Source organism: Temnothorax americanus, unplaced genomic scaffold (genome assembly GCF_048541705.1).
Source record: "Temnothorax americanus isolate GAGA-0224 unplaced genomic scaffold, ASM4854170v1 Scaffold8, whole genome shotgun sequence".
In the NCBI taxonomy this organism is placed as follows: domain Eukaryota; kingdom Metazoa; phylum Arthropoda; class Insecta; order Hymenoptera; family Formicidae; genus Temnothorax; species Temnothorax americanus.
Genome location: NW_027509802.1, coordinates 2,595,747 through 2,618,389, shown reverse-complemented (window position 1 = coordinate 2,618,389; position 22,643 = coordinate 2,595,747). Strand labels below are relative to the sequence as shown.

At 40.8% G+C, this 22,643-nt stretch overlaps 1 protein-coding gene across 11 annotated transcripts in view; it reads left to right on the top strand.

Annotated features, from left to right (window-relative positions):
* LOC143907171 (TWiK family of potassium channels protein 7) overlaps positions 1-22,643 on the top strand; it is a 262,816-nt gene that overhangs the window by 195,492 nt on the left and 44,681 nt on the right. For 10 of the 11 annotated variants that reach the window (XM_077423759.1, XM_077423756.1, XM_077423755.1 and 7 more), the window contains 3 exons: positions 8,115-8,623; positions 9,335-10,355; positions 11,504-11,777. In XM_077423759.1, coding sequence (XP_077279885.1) covers positions 9,990-10,355; positions 11,504-11,777 — 640 coding nt within the window. In that variant the 5' untranslated portion in view covers positions 8,115-8,623; positions 9,335-9,989. Of the gene's footprint in view, positions 1-8,114; positions 8,624-9,314; positions 10,356-11,503; positions 11,778-22,643 lie in introns of all 11 variants that reach the window. The other variant, XM_077423757.1, reaches the window with a different exon arrangement.

Sequence of the window (22,643 nt, the reverse complement as noted above, 5' to 3'; positions counted from 1 at the left end):
ACTTTTATTTCGCCGTTCCGTCGACATAGATTACAGGAAAATCGACACAAAAAAATGTGCGGTGAAGAGAAAAAAGTAGGTATACGTGCAGAGATTCGTCACTTTCAATAGCGAGTATCTCTATAGGCAAACTCGGAAACGATAAAATGTTTCTTCATGCGAAAATGCACAAATTTTAAGTGATATTTTTTATGATTTATATAATTTACCGCCCCATACATATAAATTATTGATTTGTTTTTTCTTTTCTCTTTCTTTTTTACATATACACACACATACACATAAAAAGCAGTAATATTTCCAATTAAGTTTCCTATTTTATCTTAAATGTTTTTATGGAAATCTGATTAAAATATTTAAAGGAATTGTTTATACAATACATATACATAAATTTACGTGAAGGCTTATCCGCTTCAAGAATTCAAAGACGGATAAGTCGGAGTTTTCTGAATAAACGTCTGTAAGTTTGAGTGAAAAGCCTCTTTCATTTTCTCACAACATGTTTTCATATTCCGTCGTACTTCTCTGACTGTGCATCATACGCGGAAAGCGTATAACGCATTTCCGTATTCTCCCGCATTCCTTTATCCTCTTTGCATTAAAAGCGTGAAATTTTTAATAAAATCTATGAGAATTTCTTAAGTCCGGTGACAAAAAAAAGTGGGTGATACGGAAAGTACGCGCATGTCGACGATGTCCCTGGAAGTTCCCGATTAATCGGCGGGCTCGGTTTAGCGAACTGTAGAAGTGAATTTCTTCTTATTCCGGAGTATTCGACTGTCGTCCCGCATGCCGTACGCGCCAGATCGATTCCCGCCGTTTCCACTGTTGACTGCGAATGCATTCGATGTAAAATGCAGAAAACGATCAGCGCGGTATACCGTACGAATAGCAGAATGTCAGGGGGGGGGGAAAGGGAGGGGACAAAGGGAGAGAGAGGGAGATTTCAGAGTTTGAGTTTGAGAATTTATGGAAATATATTTTTCCGCGTTGCGAGTGTTGGTTTGCACCGTGGCGCGCATTTTTACCGTGTTTCCTTACAATCACGGAATATATTACCGGCTTTCTGCGAAATTGTTAAAGCAATAACGCTCGATTACATTTAACTAGCAGTTTACTATGAGTCGAATTTTTCGATGCTTTGATTAAGAATGGGATTATTCGCGATTTTTGTTTTTAAGAGATTATTATATTTTGATACTTTGTTGCGACGAGCTGAAAAACTTTTTCTTTATCCAAGAGAAAAATACAAAGTACTTGAATCATATTTTTTTATTTTTAGTATGTTAGAGAATCTGGCTAAAAGTTGAGAGAGTCGAAAATTTTCAGTACTATGTACTATTTAGAAAGTTTTGCGTAAGGTGGATAAATTGTCAAGTTAATTTTCATTTGCCAGAGCTGTTTGCGTGCATAAACATAAACAATTTGTTTTATGTTCATTTTGTCGGAATATTCGCGCAGTACACTCATACATGTTAATATCTTTTAACTGAATTAAAATTCTTTTATAATCCATGTTTCGTTACATAAGAAAAAAGACATCGGGTTTGTTTCAACTCTTTTTTTAAATTATTTTAAACAAAATGATATATAATTTGATGGTGCACAGGAATTGTCCAGTTTTATTAATTGTAATATTATTTTCTAGGTGTAATTAATTTATATGTACGTATATTAATTTGAATAATCAGCAGTATTAATATATTATGCTTATTTGCATAAATAATTTACTTATTAATGAGTTATCAATTACGTTTGCATATGGCTATGCGAATGAAATATTATATTAATCTTGAAGGATGAATGCGCACGATGTGATTAATAGGGGCAACATTGATATCTCTTTTTGCGTTGAAACAATTTTGCGCGTCCATTGAATTTAAGTCCGCTGCGCGTAAAGTCCGGGACTTGGCGCCATAAATTATGATATAGTGAGACAGGGATTATATATATAGCAAAATAGCTTGGAGTTGTAGCAGGATGTGCACTTTCTAACTTGATTATTGCCTTCATCCTGGTATGCCACCAAACGTTACAGTTCGAATCATTCGTGCCATGCTTCCCAGAAAAGTTTCTATGAAAGGAGAACCAATTTTTATAAAAGTATCGATTCGTAAAGTTGTTTAAGTTTAGGAAGAACTTTAGTAAACTTTATACTTAAAAATAATCAGCAAAAATAAATTTTTCTCTCTTTTTCTCTCTTTCTGCAGTATTCTAATTTGCTATGAAAATGCTTCAACTTAACTCGATAGTCACGCAACCGTTATTTATTTTAATGCCGTTAATTCGGCGATACATCTAGTTGAATTAATATAATAAACACCTGCAGGTGTTCGGTCCATGATTATTTATGAATTTATGATATTACATCAGTCATGCTACAATCATCCGCGCGGATAATGCGGATAAAATCTACATGATGGGAATGCTAAAGCACGCAGCGGTGCGCTCACGTGCAATCTCCACGTGCTATCGGTTTAATCGATGTCGCTTAATGCGTCCGTTACTTTCGACGATTTTGCGTTACGTTAAATTAATTCCATTATCGGCGATCGGAGGACGCGGGCGCACTGCAATCGTTGCACTCTATTTACGCCGGCACGCATAATTCCGGTTTACTTCCGCTAATGAAAGAACCCCCTGTACACGCGTGTACATACATATATCCGTCGATACCAATATCGGCCCTCGAATAATATCGATAACGTAGCGTGGCGTCCTTTGGCGGATCGATCGAGTGTGCGAGGTGTAGCGCGACTTGAATTCATTCAGTCAATTTCGCGCGGCGGTGATTCGACCACGGGGTTTCGCACAAACGAGGGAGAGCAAATTATAGTCGTACCAGCGATAATTGAGCACAACCACCTAATAAACCGCGTTCGGATCGCCGACTCTTCGCGGGTAGCTTCGGGTCGAGGCAATTACAGCGGCGACTACCGCTGGGCAACGCCCCGGCGGCGCACGGCGGAAAGGGCACATCAGCCAGTTTTGCAGTAACTGGTACAACATTTACGCCAGAAATTAATGCTCAACTCGAATTGAGTCGTAGCCACGAGTCTGCGCGCGGACAGGAAGTAATCGCATCGGGCCACGGCTATAAGCTCGGGAAAGTTCATTCGATAATAACGCGGGTTCCCTCGCGCTCTCGCGACAAAGTGCTATTGCCGAAGTTAATTTATGGATCAGCGAGACGTGTTTAAAGCTTTATTGGAGGAACTTCGTTGCTTCGACGTTACGTCACTTACCCGATATAGCGTAGCCCGGGAATGGGGATCGAACTCGCGCGCATTCTGAACTTTGCGATACGTTAATATATAACGCGAGATGCAAAATGGTGTGCCTTATATCAAACGTCGCTTCTGCGAATTGTTCTTCTTTAGCACTCGGCAAAGCGAATGTGTACGCTATGATACGCCAAGTCTAAAAAAATATATGGCAAACTTCGGAATTCCGATTTCTAATCCGTTTGACTTGCTTATTCGCAACCCATTGGCACGTCTCAAAAGCTTCAACGAGATAACTTATGCAAAGTATACAATGGCACGTTGGGAGTTTCATACTTCGTAAGTCCACTAATACCTAAATCAAATATTAAAGTAACATAAACTTCATCCTTGTGTTCAAACTATTTAGTTTGACAAAATTAGTCGTTAATCCACAAAGTTATATGCAACGTAAGTATAAATCTTGAATTCAAGAGTGTCAATTCCCAGCATCCATATAAATATGATTAGAGACACTATATCAAGCATAACTGCTGCGTAGCGGAAACTCGGCAAAAACTTGTCCAATCTCCCGGATTGCTCGGTGGCAAAAGGTTAACGCGCTTTCAAAGTGAAGCGCTCGCTCGTGCGGCATGGTCGGAAATATTGACGCCACATGACGACGTGGAGTTTATGCGGGAGTCGGATCGCAATCGTGAGTATGTCGCGGTTATCGACAAGTTGCTCATTTGCGTCTCGAAACCGGCCTGTCTTTAACGTGAAACTTTGCAAGGGGGGAACGCGACAAGTTTCCGCGACGGGAAATTCAAGTGTAGCGGCAGTCCTGATACGCTCAAAAGCAAAATCCGGAAAATCGAGGCGCGTATCACTGGAGGCAGCTAAAACGTCTCGTGCCGCGATCCCCTAACAGGCCGAATCGCAAAAAAAAACTCATTTCAAATAGCTTCCGCTACGTGGATTCACGTCATGGATACACGCAAATGCACACAAATACTTACACATATACAGTATAGACAAGAATCTCATCCTAAGAAGTTCCGGGTAAACCTTGTTCCACGGCGCTGACGACATCACCAACATTAAGCAGCATCGAGGCGCGTAAGTAGTCGGCGGCGCTCATGGTCAGACAAGTACGGTGCGGCGCGGCAGCGGTGAAGTTTACCGAACAGCTGTGCGAAAATGTATCGTCGTTATTTGTTCCTTGGTAGTTTCTACCCGCGGTTAGGTTGCAGTCGCCTCAGTTGCACTCGGTGTGCTCAATTTGCGCAGATAAGACCGGTGTGGCTAACCCGACCTTAAAAAAAAAGTTAGAAACATATAAGGCTGTAATCCGCGTCCTGGGACGCTAAGGGAAGTTACTAAGCAAGTTTTCTTTCTCGACCAACTGTGTTGGTCAAACCGATACGAGAGAACTTAAATGTTTTATATCGAATGTGATCATCGATGGGAAAGTTAAAGATACTAATCTGTAACTTAAAGAGACTAATCTTTCCCACTTGAAAAAAAAAAAAAAAGAAATTGTTGGGCGCTATCAAAAGAATCGAATTCCGACATGTATAATAACTAAACGATTCAAATTGATATTATGCATCTTCACTTTTCAACATTTTTAATGATATCCTTAATACATCAATTTTTAATTATTGAATTAAAAATGTAGGAGTTTTCATATTTTTATCGCGCATCGTCATTAATACATTTATGAAATATTTATCGCTGTTAGTGATTAATTGGCGTATATGTGCACGTAAACCGCAAAAAACTCGCTTTTTGCGCGTACCCTAGGCGGTCACGTCAAATACATTGTATCGTGATAGTATAACTTCCATTTTCGATCGGTTCGCCGTCGATTCTCAATATCGCTGTACGGACGGCTTAATGAAATTTTCGAGGGTTCCGGCTCTGCCATAAATTTCTATCGCCGACAGCGATCTCGTTCGCTGATACACAAAACCGGACAAAGTCGACGCGGAGTCGAGAGAGAATACCCGTAACTTCATTCTCGACTCATCGTAATTCAGCCCGCATGTACGACTCTATTTTCGTCGCAATGATTAAGATCGCCCGATTTATTCTATGGATTTATATCCGCGCGAAATGCAATCGTACGCCGCTCGGGGGGAAGCTTTTGAATGTTCTACGTGACTCGCGATTTCTATACAATTCTTCGTACAATTCCTACAATTTGTCCTCAAATTTCTATCGCGCGACAAATCTCAAACATTACTTTAAACATCAGTGCAACCTACACGAACGTCATTGATTCGAAAATATGCACATTTTTTCACGAGCTGAAATCTATTTTTGATATCCTTATGAGAAGTAGCTCTCCTAGAAGCATTAGGAAAATGCAGTTTTATGTACATATCGCGAACTTACTCACCCGAACGTCCCCGCTTCCTTTCGGTCCTCGTCGCAACCCTGCGTCGTCCAATTTCCATCGTTCGCGGTGATGCGAGAACTGTTCGAGCAAAAGCGACCGGGTAAATATCTTGCAGTGCCGGTAAACGAAATTGAATAAACATTTTTCAGCAAATAGAGCCGACAATGGTACGAATTTAAAAGTCGCTGAGACGAGCACAGGTGGTTCCCCTGTCGCTGGAAAAAGCGCTGAACGGAAAAATTGCATTTTACCTTCTCCCCCTCCCCCTTTTGCCCCTCTTTTCGTCGCATTTCGTTTCTCCCTTGCACATTTTTCGCCCCGTCACTCCTCTCTCTCTCTCTCTCTCTCTCTCTCTCTCTCTCTCTCTCTCTCTCTCTCTCTCTCTCTCTCTCTCTCTCTCTCTCTCTCTCTCTCTCTGCGTTCCTCTTCTCATCTTTTCCCCTGACCATCCCTCCTTTCCCTGCCGTGAAAACCACTCCCATAAAGCTCTACCCTTCGTGGACGACGAAGCCGTCGGTGATGTAATCGACTTTTGTGCCGGTTATCCTTCGATTCTCGCTGTGAATTGGTTATAAATGCTAATGTACGAGCCAGCTGCGACGCAATCTCTGTGAAAGACGCGCAGTTTTAAATTTGACGAAATTCTAACGAAATTCCATGAAATTCTAGGAAATTCCACGAAGTGATAGCATATTCGGTATATCGAGCAAAATGTGGCAGAAACAATGCTACGAAACGTGTATATTCGAAGTTATTTTTGGTTTAATTTTTCCTCCGCATTATTCTTTTATATTATTAAATTTTATAATATTAATACATATATATATGGAAGCATTAAATTTAAATTTAAATATCGCATATTACCGAGAATTTAATAAAACACTCTATTTAAATATCTGATCAATAAATGTTAACTTTATGAAAAAGAATCGAGGTTAATTCTCTCGAGGTGCGCCTCTATCATCTTTAGAATAAAGGCGGCCGGCGTTTGTTATACGCGCCAGCGATCATGCAATCTTACAACGTCGTTCGCACGATGTACAAGCTTAAAGGGAATACCGATAATTATTAACAGTAAGTAAATAAAAGTAGACGCAATTGCGATAGAATATTAATGGTTTTACACGAAAACGCTTGCGACGTCAGAAACGCAAGCTCGTAAATAAGTCGTAAAAAAGGGAGGAAGGTCTGCAAATCGAGACGAAAGAAGGAGAGATCAGATCCGATTTACGATCGGCGGCCTGGCTTGGCAGTTTGTTCCGCGGCGAGATCGTTTCTTCGCCGCAGAAAACCGGGAGCCGATCGAGCGCCACGATCGATCACGCCAAACGATAAATTAGCGTCGAGTTAGTATCCGACGTGCTTACTTCGACCGTGTTCGTGCGAATGTGATTGTCGAGAAGTGGTCTCGTTATAGAAGACAATGTATATTGTGCATATTTAGACGGCTATGAATGCGAATGACCAGTAGAGGGTAAATTTTGGAGAGATATTCCACTATTATGCGAGCGAGCACACCGAATCTGACTTTCCCTCCGCTATTACTAATTGTATATAAGCTCCATGACTGCGCTATTGTTATGACCGCTTGGGTTGAAATTAATCCCAGGATATATAATTAGAGAATCTTGTCTAATCACGGGGGGGGGGAGATATTGTTTGCGTCAGTTGAAACAACACAATAAGATCCAATGTTATTTTACTATTTCAATATTAAAAATGTCGCGCTACATTTCTGTACCGCGGAACATCTACCGGCTTACGCATTATGCAAATCATTTTTCATGAAAGTTTCAAAGCCGGCCGTATCTTCTCCGAGCCTCGATCGAGTCTTAAATCACGGTGAAGAATAAAGAAGACGGTGTCGCGGGATCGGTTGATCTTGCTATGCATTTATGGATGTCGAACGTACGAAGAAAGCAATATTTTTCGCGCGGAATCCATCGTCGTTCCTCTCGATCCGCAGACTTTTATCCCGGCAGCCCGTCTATCGCCCGTCTCTCGATTCGTCCGCCTCTTCTTTTTCTGTACTTCCCATAATGGTAGATTCTACCATGACCGTCGATTATTGTCCCCTCCGTTGGAAAGCTCCAGGTGACCGAGTGCAAGTACACAGGAAAACACGTAGCTCGAAAGTTTCCCGCGATTTCCCCCAGGGCCCTCAAATAATTCTACGTCGAAAGTCCTTCTGGAATTCAACCGTCTTTCTTAAGACGTCGAAACAGTCACGGACGAGCAATGCCGACGTCGGGATTCTCACAAATTCCGGCTGGAAATAAAATTTGTTCGAGTGCATTGAATTCTTCGATATTACGAAAGCATGAATGTCTTCGGTAAGAAAGTATGAGTGGCGTATAGATGATTCGTTGAATCGTTTCTGCACGGCAAGCACTAAACAGTTATTGATTGAGACACGGGAGTTAATGATCAAGTATCTTAACGTTAATCACTTAACGTTCTTTCGAGGAAAGTAGGGTGAGTAATCGAATCACTTTTTCTCCTTTCAGAGTCCAGCGAAGCAGGAAAGTGGCGACGTTCTTGAGCTTCAAGACAGACCCCGGAAGACAACGCGCGATTTATTTACATGCGACGAACGCAAGCGCTCTCCCCGCTCTCGTGGCACATGAAAGACACCAAGTAAATTACTAGTTCGACTTCGGGCGCACTAATCGGCTTTCCAACGTGCGGAAAGTCCAATTCTCTATAGAGACCGCTCGCAACTGCCCGACGGTGCATTAAAATGGCGCGGAAATTCGTGTCGAGGACGAAAAGATAAAATAAAGAAAAAGCTTCGCTAAAACATTCAGCGAGCGCGAACCGGCGCGCGGCGCGGCGCCCACGGACGTGCATCGGACTTGCTTATTACGGAAATCCAGTTTGTTGGAATGAGGCTTTGAAGTTTCTATCGCTTGCCGACGAACCGTGCTCCACCTTCTTCCGCTGCCATTCGTTTTTTGCACTCGGAGCCGAAGGAAAGATGGGAGAGCGGAAAACTGAGCGGCTTCGCATTCAGACGGTAAGGAGAAAGTTTAAGTGACTCATAGAGACTCTTTCGAAAATTTCCTCCGTGCCGTTTCTCTAAGTTTCTGTTTTCTCTGTGAAAGAGTGAGAAATACAGAGTAGAGAGAAAAAGAGGGAAAGGAGGGAGAACAGATTAGTAGCCACGGTTTCTCGAAGGCGTTATTTTTCATCCATTTTCCACGTGCTGCGCGGTAATGCATTAGTCGGCACAAAGTAACACTTGTATATCGCGATTCGTTTACGAACTTAAATTAAATCACATAACTCGAACCATTAATACCGCGTAAATTGATATTGACCTCACGAACGAACGCGCGATAAACAATGAGTAATTGTAATGTCATATCCTGACGTTTACTTCTCTTTTCTCATAAAAATTAAGCAAAGAGTTATTAATTAAGCAAAGTTTTATAAATTACTGCGTATTATTTTCCATCTTTCGTGACTTTACTAACTGCTACTACTTTACTAACTACTACTACTCTTACCGACTCCACTCTCTAAAGCTAATTGTAATAATGATGAAATATTGAAGCTAGAAAAAGCTAAATTTATAAACCGGTCTTTAAGATCTTCTTGGCAAGAAAATATTTTTATAATATTAGCCATCAGTGTCCGCAACAAAAGCGTTCTGAGAGGTAACTAATACCGTAGAACATATTTCGGACATCGATTTTTCTCTATAGAATTCCAATCCACATTCCAGCCAGGACGATCCCGCTATGGAAAAATGACGGAAGTGTCCGCACTATGTACGATCGAACGTCCCTTTGCTGTCAGAAGATCCTTCCAGGACATCATTCAATCGAGCGATTTCGACCGGGCGTCGTAATAAGAAATCGACAGTGACGAAAATCAAAGTGACATCTGGCCGAATGTCGCCGGCGAATTTGAGTGGTGGTCGAGGAAACGCGAAGAGAGATCCGTCCCCTAGATTATAGCTCGCGCGAAACTCCAGTCATGCGGCTGTGGCGATTGAGTCTACGAGATTCGAGGACGCGCGTACGAAGAAAACCCTATTATAAAACTCCATTCCTGCCGAGAGTATTGCTCTGTGTTATCGCGAAGTATGATAATCCGAGATAATTCTACGCACAATTGTGACGAACGAATGAACGTAAACAAACAGTGGACGAATTAGCGATCGCGCCTCGAAACAGATAACAGAGTGTGAAACCTTTGACATGTCACGCGCGTCACGAAGCGCGAAATTATCACCGAAAGCCGATGAATCTTTCATCTTCGGCCGTTAATTCCATCGTCACTCGAAATATAAGTGGTGAGTAGGCAAATGCGTGCGTACGGCGACATATCCGGCGATAGGACTCGGTGATTCTGTGGATAGGACAAAAAGACAGAGGATGGAGAAGGACAACGTTAGACATTATAGAGCTTACGAGGGCTTCAAGCCGGCGAACAACGGCAACACTTCGTCCCTGAAAAGATCAACGTCGGAACGCTTGAAGACACATTCGTCTCGCCAAGTGAGATGTTTGTGCTTCGGCGGGGTGCCTGACAAAGCCAGCCAGCACTCATTCCTGAAAGGGTTTATCATAAACCTCGGGATATGCGCCCTTCTCGTGGCCTATACCCTGTTGGGCAGTTTCATCTTCCTGGCCATCGAGAGCGGGACCATCGATGGCGTCGGCCTTCAACAAAGGACCCTCGCTACGACGATAGCCGGAAATCAGCATACCAAGAGAAACACCAGCGCTTTGATACAACAGGTAAGAAAAAATTGCTTTATACATTTTTACTGTATCTAGATTTTTTGTAGTAATTTTCAGTAGTAATTTTATTAATAATAATTTAATAATTCTGTTGTTTTTTTCCAAAAAATATCGTTTAGTGTGAGCGGAAAGATATTGGAACATATTTTTAAATCATGCACAATTTCTTTTCCAAGAAGTATCCTCGTTATGCTCAAATGTAGCTGTAGATCATAGACTATAATAAGAAGTTCTATAGCCACCTAACGAAGATGCATGACGAAATTGTTCTCGAGGCTCAAAAAGTCGTAGATATATTTCGTAATAACTATGTAGCATGTGTACGCGCTACGTACAAGCAAGTGCAATAAGAGCAAGAATAACAGAAGGAGAGTAAACAGATTTGTTGATACTATGAGTGCATCACGGTTGTCGTTGCCGGTCGCGGACGTAAGCCACCAACTTGTTTTTGCTTTTCTTTCCCTTGAGGAGGAGCAAACAGTTCCGGCGGCACCAGTTTCTCGATTTATCGTCACGTCTCCGGTTTCATTCCGCTTTTCTACCTGAGGTGACCTCAGTGAGCCCGAAGTCAATCGAATTATCGGTGCGTTCTGGCGCGAGCGCTCGTTTCAACGAAGTTTTATCGATCGTGCTTCCTTTCCGCTATCCTTACGCTTTACAGGAAAAGCGTATTCCCCGAGGACATCGGCACAAAGGCTGCTGTCTGTTGCTTCCGGCCAATAATAGCGACGAAGGATTGTTCTCTCGATAGCAATCGCTCATCGGCAAACGATTGAATATTCGTATTCTTTTTATAAATAATTCGTCTGATTTTATTGTCTGATTTTATGCTGCAAAAAAAACGGTTTTCTATTGCGTTTTATTAACTTGCCTTCTCTCTCTGCGCGAAGCTTCTGAATTTTACGGTATATACGGTCCAATGATGAAGCAGTCACACAGACTGATGCTTCACCATTTGTCATAAGATGTAATCCGCGAAACGTGCATTCATACCCGTTTGACGTGCGTTAATTAACGATCGTACGCGAATTTAATTTAATCGACAGTATGTCAGTTATAATCCTAAGACGAACGTAGACGTAGTCCGCAGTACCTGACGATATTTCAAACGTCGTCTAATTAATAACTTTCCGTGTGTGACGCAGGCCCGGACGAAGACCGTGGAGAACATATGGATAATCACGGAGCATTTGAACGTTCTCTACCGTGAGAACTGGACGAAATTGGCAGACCAGGAGATCGCGAAATTTCAGGAGCAACTAGTGAAAAGGATCACGGAGGACATGATGGCGACCCAGACTGCCGGGACGTATACCGGGAGTTCCACCAGCGAGACTGTAACGGAACGCCGTGTGCCGGAGTACGAATGGAACTTCGCGAAGGCGTTCCTCTATTCTCTGACAGTGCTCACCACAATCGGTAAGTTTTAGACGCAATTAATTAATTATAACGTCGCGCGCACCCATTTCGTCCGCGCTTCAGTGCGGCACCTCCTGCCGCATTCTTGTAAACGTAATGAGAGATTCCAGCGAACCAGGACTATGACGAAATGCGGTATATGTATCAACTACAGAAATTATAGGAATTATATATTGCGTGCCTGTACGTTGAATTCTTTAACACAATAATATATTTTTAACTTTTTGCAAAAGAAATGTAATATTTATCAAATTAAGAATTCGGTAATGAAAAACCTCCGGGGTTCGATAAACTAATCTAAAAACTAATCTTGCTAACACATAATAATAATACTGGAAATGTTAATTCGTAAATCGCAGTATATCTATGGCAATCGCAGTAATGACATGATAAACAATAGTATACAATCAGTATCAGCAAGCATACGCGTCGAAACTGCAAAGTGCACAGATGATGTTTGCTTCTCCACTTGAACTTGTGCGATTTCCCGTCTGCGCAAGTACTGTATATACATGTGTATGTACGAAGGCATAAGTTTACAGGAAAGGAGTGCCGGCGTAGCAGAATATTTGTACGTAATTAGTAGACAACGGGAAACAGAGACGAGCACCGGAAAGACATTGGCACACAGACAGATAATTAGTTGAATCAAATACTACGTCAATTAGCTCGCAACGTTAGTAAGAGAAACAATGCTGATGAAACAATGTTAATAGCATTGATAATATAGCTTGCAGTAGCTTACATTGACCAGTTCTTACAATTTATTTCAGTAGTTTGTAAACTGACTTTCTTAAACATTAGGATTAAATATTTTTAGATAAACCATTAACAAATTTAGTTTTTTCTCATTCGATCGCTTTTTCGTTATTTGTGGGGAAAAATACGTTCAAGAAGTTTTATTGAAATTTCGTAAAAACTTAATTACATTACAATTCACACACGTAAACCTAAAGAAATATTCGGTAATTAAATAAGCTCTCTTCGCTAAAGCAAAGTGGCATTGATCGACTATTATATTCCGCGATTTGAAATCATCGTTTACGAAACGAAAATAAAAAGACAAAGATAATATAGCGACCATCAATTTTTAAGATAAACAAAAGTCCGTCGTTAATGTGTAATGGCTGTGCAAATGCAGATATATTGTCCATCTCAGGAATATAGGTTTCCTTCATTCTTCAACAATTTCATTGCTTTCGACTTAGCGGCACTGGAAGCGAATGACGTCACGTCCAGTCGTTTACTCTAGTTATTACTGAAATAGATTGGTACTTCATGAGTCGGTGGATATTTAAAAAAGGAAGAAAGTAATGATTGGGGATGTCAAGCGGCTTATCGAATTATCGATACGATACATATTTATACCTTTTTTAATGCTTTTAACTACTTCGGTAGATTTATTCTCGAAATTGCCTTTGATATCACAGACACGTATATCATTTATCATGTTCGAGTTCATTTCTGATCATGATTTATTTATCTTACTTCACACAAGTGGTCCGTGAGAATAAATAATTTGAAAATAGTTTAATAAACACACATATATTATAGATAGATATTAAATAAAATATATCTCTATATATTGTTACCGTAATTTTATAAACATCTTTTATAATACAGGATATAATTATAAAATAAGTTAGAATATTATATATCATTAAGTGCAATTTTAGCAGCACATTCTTAAAACAAAAATATCATGTGGAAAACATTACGTTTTTCAAGTATAAAAATTATCATTGAATATAGCATTTATTTTTATTCTATGTAGTTCCTCTGTGCTTGGTCTACTGTGAGAATGCACCATCCATTTCAAACTCCCTTTAATTTCACGCTTTGCATGCACAGATATACAGAAAACTGAGAAAACATTCAATGACTACGAAACTCCACAGATACATCTCTTTTACCAAGATGGTTTAATCATATGCTACGCCACACAGCCGGGTTCTCGGAAATTAATATTTCGTAACTCACATCGGCTCTCGTGTTTATAGGCGGAAGGCTATAGGCGATTGATCGTCGGCCACGAAATACGTAAAATCCCGTGGGTCGCGTGATGTAGCATTCGCAATTTTCGCCGACGATGTTATATAGAGCGGACGTAATACGCGCATCCGCACACGGAGATTTAATCGCGGCGTGGAACACGCGCGTGACCCATGAATTTTAATATAAATTTTAGCGCGCGTGTTTTTTGTCTATCGTCTACGGCAAATAGGGCGTCGGCCACCGAGACCGCCCTCGTATAATTACCGAGAAAAATCGGTTTTATAGTTATTACTATACGTAGGTAATTGGAAAATGATATTATTTCTGACATTAGAAGCGACGATTCATTCAATCTTGCTCGAGTGTCGACTGTCGAGGTGTTTCCTATCGTAATTTGTTGCACAACTGTGACCTAGTCGCGCAACACTATACCGACGACTTCCTATATGCCATGCACCATCGTCAGCAACGGGATCGATAATGGTACTGTTCCCAACAGGAAAACGGCATAGAAAATTAATCTGATCTGGCGAAGTTCGTTGCCATCTTGCCCTGAACTGACCATTTCTACTTCATCCGCGTTGCGTCATTCTAAATAAAACATTTGTCCTACTATCGTTCTTTTTTTTTGCTCACAGACACGGACGTACGATTGCCTGTCGTTGGTATTGTTTCTTTTTTTCTTGATTTTTTCCACATCGTATAGCGGTTAATTACGGGAAGTATTCCGGTACTTTTTATCGGCTTGTCCGAGTACGAAAATATTGTTCAGCGAGTCAACTACGTCCCGGTAGTCAAAAAACTTTGTACCGGCATAATACTAAGCGGATGCTATCGTTCGTAACTTTCTGCGAGCAAAAAATAAGCCAATATATCAACCGGAGAAATGAGAGGGAAACTTTTTTGTCGCTACTTATATGTTCCTACGTATTCAACCACGAGCCGTAAAATCAACTCGAATGAAGTTTTAATTGGAGTACGTAAGCATTAAAATAAAGCTTTAGTGGATTAATTAACTTATTTATACGTTCCGCACAAAGAGAGAGAGAGAGAGAGAGAGAGAGAGAGAGAGAGAGAGAGCTAATTTTATCGCTATGTCTGATCTATTTACGCTTTAATTACCTATCTTCTATTAAATAAACTGCTTTTGAGATTAATTTGATGGAAAAAATTATGCCAGTGCAATTTCTTAATTTCATTTATACTTATTGACAAAAATAGATTTTGCTTGTAAAAAAAAAAACAGAATTTTTGGGCGCGTTCGCTTTCTCTTGGACGGGAGGAGTGGAAACTTTAGCAAAACAACGATGTTCTATTGAGAATGCGCAAACGCATCATGGAGATGAGTAAACAACTCTCGGCTCCCATGAACGGAGCTGTCCTCTTTTAGAACAACACTTTCTCCCATCTATTCATTGCGTTTTGTCGGTTTATCATTTAAATTACGATTGAATTTTGATACGAAATTTTTCCCAACCTTTATCATTCTTAAAGAATTGGATAAAGATTTAAAAGGATAGGTAGAAATTATATCATTTGCCATTGCCTCTTGAAAATTACATTAAAATAATTTAATAGAAGTTAAAATAAAGCGCGCAACTTCAGAAAATTGCAAACGAGGAAATACGTTACGTATTTCACGTTTCATCAGTTTTTTATGCCAATCACTGTGAAAACAGAAAATTGTTGTGATCATTATTAATTAAAACAATACGCCGTTACGTTTTAATATTTCGAAAATTACGCAAACATCACAGTAAAAATTGATTAAATTTCGATCTTGCATTAAAATTGTATCACGTCTCCAAAATTTAGCAATGCGTGGAAAACTGATATTTTAAAATAAATTTTTGCCAAATTATTAGTAGATATGTATTAATTTTATTTATTCTTTAATTGTGCTTTAATTACAAAGAATAATTTTATAAAAGCTTTCTTATGTAGACGCAAATTAGGTCGCTATTATTATCGCTTTCAAGACTTTCTTATTGTGTAAGTGAGTTTACAAAATGAATGTTGTTTATACAAATTCACAATATGTACGTATCGTTGTGAAAAGAAACGACGAAATCGTACAAAGAGCAAAAATAATTACTTATTTTAAATTTATTTTAGTGAGATGCTCTCGAAGGGCAAAACTGCTTTGCGGAAGTAACAAACTTTGCGCAGACATTCAATGTTTTAGAGAACTTTAACTCCCTTTGATTTTATATTCTTCGAGTCTGCGTTAGACGGCCCGTAGAACTCCTCCGCTTTTCTATTTTATCCGCTGTACACCTCTCGCTGTACGACTCTATTCCTGCCTCAGTTGCGCATAATCCAGTTTACGTATCGCAAGAGACGAATCATCCGTTTGCATTTCACGATATGAGGTCGCATGAATATTTGGCCGCCTGCCTCTCCGCAGGCAAGAGTTACGTATTCAGAAAATAGTTCGAGCACCATCGCGGCTGGACCGGGACCAAGAAGTAACACGACTCTCCAGGAAACTGGACTATATCCTCTAAAGAGACTACTCGCTTCATCTACTTGCGTATCCTAATCCGCGATATCCTCAATACGAATTTACATATAGCCGTCTCTCTAGCGCTAGCGCATCGCTTCCGCTTGACTTGCAACGATGCCTGTCATTTATGGCGAATCGATTCCTATTGTGAAAGCAGAACTATATACGATGTAGGAAAATGCGTGTTTGTCTACTTCAATTCAAATCTCTGTGAGAGGTATTTCCATTGATATGTTATTCGGATCAGCCGTATACGAAATGAAATTTTAAGGGAAGATGAATTTTGAGATTGTATATACGTATCTTATACATAAACGGATACCACACGTAAAGAGATATGCTAAAACATTTTTCTATTTTTTTTTTATCCCCAAGATTTACACTGGCTCAGCTGAAGCAATACAGATGTGTGTGTGTGTGTGTGTGGAGAGAGTTCCATTAATCATCTCGAATGATTACTCTCGCAGCGTTCACTGATGTTTTCACGCGCACACCACGAGAATCTATGTATGTACTCGTTGCGGTATACGAGACAGTAAGTTTCATTTCATAACGACACGATGCTCTCTGTGTGTTGCCAGTTTCATGCCACTATCTTTTTCTCATGTATCCTCTTTATCTTCCCCGTTGCGCAGTAGTCGCATCTTTAGGTGGACCGGGAAGAGCAGACACGATTTTGCGACCGTCTTAATGACGGTGGAATGAAGGAGGTGGTGAATTTTAATCAGAAGATCCCCGTCGCCCTAATGGATTGCCAGGCGCGAAGGGACGCCGACTAATCACAATTTGTCGCTCGTTTCAGTATAGTGGTGCCCACCCAATTGGCATAGCTTGCTCTGTTTATAGTCTAAACTCGAATTAATTTTACATCGGTTTATCTCATTTATCGTTGTTATTTTATTTTCGTTTATTCGATCGATTACCAGAACTGCGTAAAGGTATAAATATAGAAAACAATGTTTCCCTATTCTAGCTTTGTAAATATCATTTTGTATTTTCATAAACATTAAATATGAATATACCGTTTTGTTTTATATATATGTCGAAATTATTTATTTCTTATATTATTATTTCGCCGCGTTTCACCAAAATGTAAAAAATTCACAAACTTTTACAATATTGCAATGCTTAAAAGAATTTTTTACTAATTGTAAGTATTGAATGTGAAAACAAATGCAGGAATGTTTTAAAATAATTTTAGCTTCAACTAATAACGGCGCTTGTTCAAGCTCGCTGCCATTATTACAAGCTTCGAACTTGTAAGTGTAAGGATTAATCGAAACCGGGGATAAGAACAGGCGGAGTGAAGAGGCGGAACGTGCGCGCGGAGTTCGAAAAAGTAGTAAGGAAGTCCCGGAGTGGCAAAGGGCGCACCTACCACCGCACGTCCTCGCATCGTACGAGATTCGAATCACGCTTGTCTCCTCCCTCGTTTTTTCTCGTATTTTTCTCTTTCTTGGCGCGCTACTCGTTTCGCCTTTCGTCTTTCGGGCACGTCAACCTTCTTTCAGACATCCTCCATCGTCTTCTTTACCTCTTTCGCCACTACGCCGTGAAATTGCTATTTTCATTTTCTATTTTCACCGGCTTTCGCAAACGAACCGATCGAATCACGACCGCACACTGTTGACCACCCGTTCTATTCCGAATCCGGCTTGCTTTAACTTGTACGTTTTATTTCGTTAAGTAATTGCATTAATGAATACATAGCACAAACAAAAACAAACGTATAACATTTCTGATTATACATATAATGCATAATACATTGATATAATTAAATCCAACAACAAACTAAAAGAGTGAAAATATCTTTTGAATAAAGAGAAGGAATGTTTTTTGAACTCATCTTTGTTAACGTCACAAAATATATTCAAGGTATTATGTAACGTTAATTATCACATGAAAACCAAACGATCAGGAAAGTTACATGTTCAATAGTCAATAGCATTGTAATACTATGATCGTATCTATCGTGACGATCAGAACATATATGAAGTATGAAGTGCCACTTGAACAGGAAATGGTAATCACCGTCGGAATTTCGATCTTCGATTTTCGAAAACTCAATAATCATTGTCGTAACTCAGTTTACTAGTGACGCTTTTGTAAAGTTCCGATTGAAAGTTAGGCTTGCGATCATTAATAGGAAACGGCCATATTAATCGATTCCTCCACAATGGATATATCCAGCTTGGATTTGAAGCGAAATTTGAATTGAATTGTCTTTGCAGATTTCACTGACTCTGCGTTCCATTCCATTCTACATTTTCTGATACAGTTAGCGTACAATACACGGAGATTCAGACATCTCGAATACGTCTCGTGTATATAATTTCTAATTTTAATTTTTACATTAAACGTCTAACTTACCTTTTTCGAAACTTGGTGTTAATTGGCATTCCCGCGATAAGAAATAAAGTGCGATCGACTTATTCTCCTAATCGAAGAAACTCTATTCGATGACTCTTTGCAGAGTTCCTTTTCGATACTGTAAAGTTAACGAGAAACTTTCCTCGCGAAGGAATGCGGATGCCTCGCGCCGCGGAGATCGACTTGTACAAAACTGCAGCTCATTACCGCGAATCCGATAGCCCGTCATTGGCGAAGTGAAAAGGGAAATAATGAAAGAAACAGTCTAGCCGGCGCGCGGGAGATGTTGTCACTTTTATTTTCCATCGCATTTTCCCCGAGAGAAATAGCGGCGCGGTTCCCTTACACATGGCAGCAATGGCAACGATGGCAATGTATACCCCCAGACGTCGACGTCGAATGCCACGGGAAGATGGATATCCTCTTTTTCTCTCCGCACACCGAACTCCACCGCGGAAATGGTAATATATACGAATGATCGATCGTCGCTGGAGTGGAATCGGGCACGCCTTTGGGATATATTTTTTAATCTCGTTGCGGTACGTTTCCCTTTTTCTCTCCGCCACGGCCGTAGATAACATTTCGATTGTATTTACATCTTTTCTTGACGATTCATAAATTAGGAAGCTACCCCCGAAGCGCGGGATTATATATAAGGAAATTACAAACGGAGAGATAATTCTGCGAATAAAAGCGGATCTCGACTGTCGGACGACGGATTTCGACTGTCGGAGGAAATCCGTAGTAAATCCCAAGTTTTGCGTAATCATTTATTTCTTGACATCATTTATTTTTGTATTGCTTCGTGCTACTTCCGTGGATATCAGCGGAACTGCGCTACCAGTTGAAGATATTTTAATCTTTCTTTCTCGCGCCCCGCGTTTTCTTCTAAGTATATATTATACTTACGGCGTGCATGGCGAAAGATAACTTTATAAATGGTCTTTATATACATTATGATATAATATATCAAAGAAGATATGTTATACAATTCACGTGTCTTATTTATTTAACTTTCATAAAATATAGACAGTGTAATAATCGATTTTTTGTTCGCTCACTTTATTTTATAAAAGTTTATTCCTTGAAGATGGATTTTGTAAAAAAGCCCGAGAGACGCAATTATCCAATTATCCATTCCGACTTTAATATATACACTATGTTCGTGTAAAGAAGCGCCGAGAGAAATCTGCAAGAACGATAGAAAGAAAGCGGAAAGCGAGAAAACTCGCGGCTGATTAATGCGTCACGCCTTTAACGGGAAAACAGAGAACCCGCGCAGAAGACGCAGTATCCTCGTCCGTAGCTTCCACCGGCGCAGCGAATATCTAATTACACTTGGAAATTATTTTTCCCCTCGAAAAGTAACGACCTAGTTACGCTGTTATTATTAATGTCTGAGTTGCACGGGCGAAAACGACTTTCGAGCTATCGCACGGGCCCCGTAAGACGGCATTTGTCTTCAAGATTATACGCTCGTTTTTCGAAACGTCTTTTCCCCCCTCCCCCCCGTAACGCATCGAATAATGCAGTCGCTTATGAATGAAGAACTTATGAATATCGTGCAATAAATTACGATTAACAATCTAAAATACAGTCGCCCTTTTATTACCACTCAGCACACAAATTTAGCCTGAGATCCGTACCTTTAACAAGTGATAAATTCACTTTTTAATTTTAGATTAGTTACTTTAATTTAATTATTCTAATTTTAAAAGTGACATAATTACTTTTGCGGTAATAGCCTTTTTAGTAGCCTTTTATCAGTGAAACGTTAAGCATATACATATACATTTTGCTATGTTCTTAATATAAAATTAGGAAAATTCATGCGTAAAGCGTTATACCTTGCCCTAAAAATTCTAATTGCGTTTAAAACGATCATGCATATGCAGCCGCGAGCGTATTACGTATTCTTTTACTTGTTCCACACACGTACACAGAAAAATTTCGGAATAATCTTCTCAATAAAAACTTCACCGCGTATAAATCCTACGTGTATGCGCACCTCGCGTGAACGTATCTTGCAGCCTACGACGGCTCGTGTTAATCCTTTTTAAATCCGTTTACGACGATGCGGCCGCATAAATTCATAAATAATGAGGAAATACGCTGAGCGAGATAGGAACGAAGCGGAACGACAGAAAGCAGAAGCGTGGACCCCAGCACGCGCCTGCATACGTTTCCCGCTGCACACGTTGCTGCTTATACAAAGACACGGCTACCTGGCATCTATAAATCTAAAGCCGACGCTTGAGAGAGATAACGTGCAACGCGGACGAAAATTTCGGACCTTAAGTAGCGGACAAAAATGGATTTTTCATGTTCTACCTGCTTCATGCGGCAACGTGGATAAAAATATCAAGGGTTTCCTGCCCGGTGTTTCCCGGTCGAGTTTCAAATTCAGTCGAAATTTATGCGCGGATTGCATTTATATCGGTCGTATAAGATCCACTGTGGCGGACAATATAAAGGGATATAAGCGTGGTAAATTATTTAACTTTGAATCGCACTATTATATTAGTGATTTAATCATAGCTGTTATATGGTCGCGGATTAAAACGACTCGGATTAAAGCATGCGCGATAACGGAATATGGAATCATGTCCATTTGACGCAGCGGTCTTTGTTTATTTAGCGTTCGATTAGTAATTGCTTTTAGCATAAATATTTTCTCGGGCAGCTTTTACGATGTAACGCGCGTCTCCTGGGTATTTTTTTAAATTTTCTTTTACAACAAGATATGCTGCACAACAATTTGGTATCCGTTAATATATAAGCATGGCCATTCCACCTTATAACACGCGTTAACGCGTCTGGACAATGCTAATTTCGCCGCTTGTCGCCCGCAGCACGGGCGTGTCAAACAATTTTAATTGCATGATTGTTGCCTATAATTATCTAGCCTCGTCACCTCGGGTTGCAGCAACGACAACTCGGCGATGAGGATAAATTAAACCTCGCCGCTGTGAATAAATACGTTTACTCGACGTTGTATCATCACCGCAGTCAATCAAGATCCTTATCCAGGCTGTCGTTGCAATCACTCACCTTCTTGACCGGTACGTCCGATTACACCGCGCGAGGAAACTCCAAGAAACACAACGGTTTGCTCTGCTTACTTGACCGGAAACCACTTTGGAAGCGATTTCAAACGTAAAGTGTGTACGAACAGTGGCCATTCGCGTGTTAGCTCTACCAACTCGCGGCGAGTCGTGGCGAGTGTCGCCCCTCGAAACTCTCACGAGTCCGAAGTTGAAACACGAGACAAGCATTCGGGTGACGACGGTCGTCGTCAAGCAGTTGAAAATAGAACGTACCTAGGAGTAATTAAACCCGCTAATGCAAATGGATCGCGGGCGACGGCGAAACGGAAGGGGGGAATGGAACGGCGAACGAAGAGAGCGGAGATAGAGGATACCGTTCTCCGGGCAAGGCGTCGTCATTGCCTCTCTCCGTGAGCGCTAGCACACGCTCTTCGCGCGCGCGGCTGCGGCACCGCTGGAAATATAGGCGAAATATGCTAAGCTATAACCGGGAGCGCTCGCGGTCTTAGCATAACAACGTCCTGACATTCGGCGCAAAACTTCTGAATATGCACGAGACGCTCGGAATTAAAACGAGATCCACCTTCGCGCTCCACGCGGCGCCCCTTCGAGGCCGACGTCGCGATCGTATCTCCATTTACTTCCGAACGACCGTACCACCGAGCGAGTAAGATATCGAGGAATATCGGTGAGGAACATCTCTCCGGAGAGTTTGTTAACAACACGCTCGCATTCAATCTCGATGGACGGGCTCGAGGACTAAGAGCGAAGTCGTTAACGATCCGCATTGCGTGCGAGCCCGAGTTTCGATTCATTTGTTGTTGGGATTTCGGACCGGGATGGTGAGGCGAGTTAAAGCTCGCCGTCCGCTGCACCGAATCGCTACGAAAAATCGTATATAGAACGGTGTGCACACCGACGCGACGGTAACGCTGTGGAAATGTTACC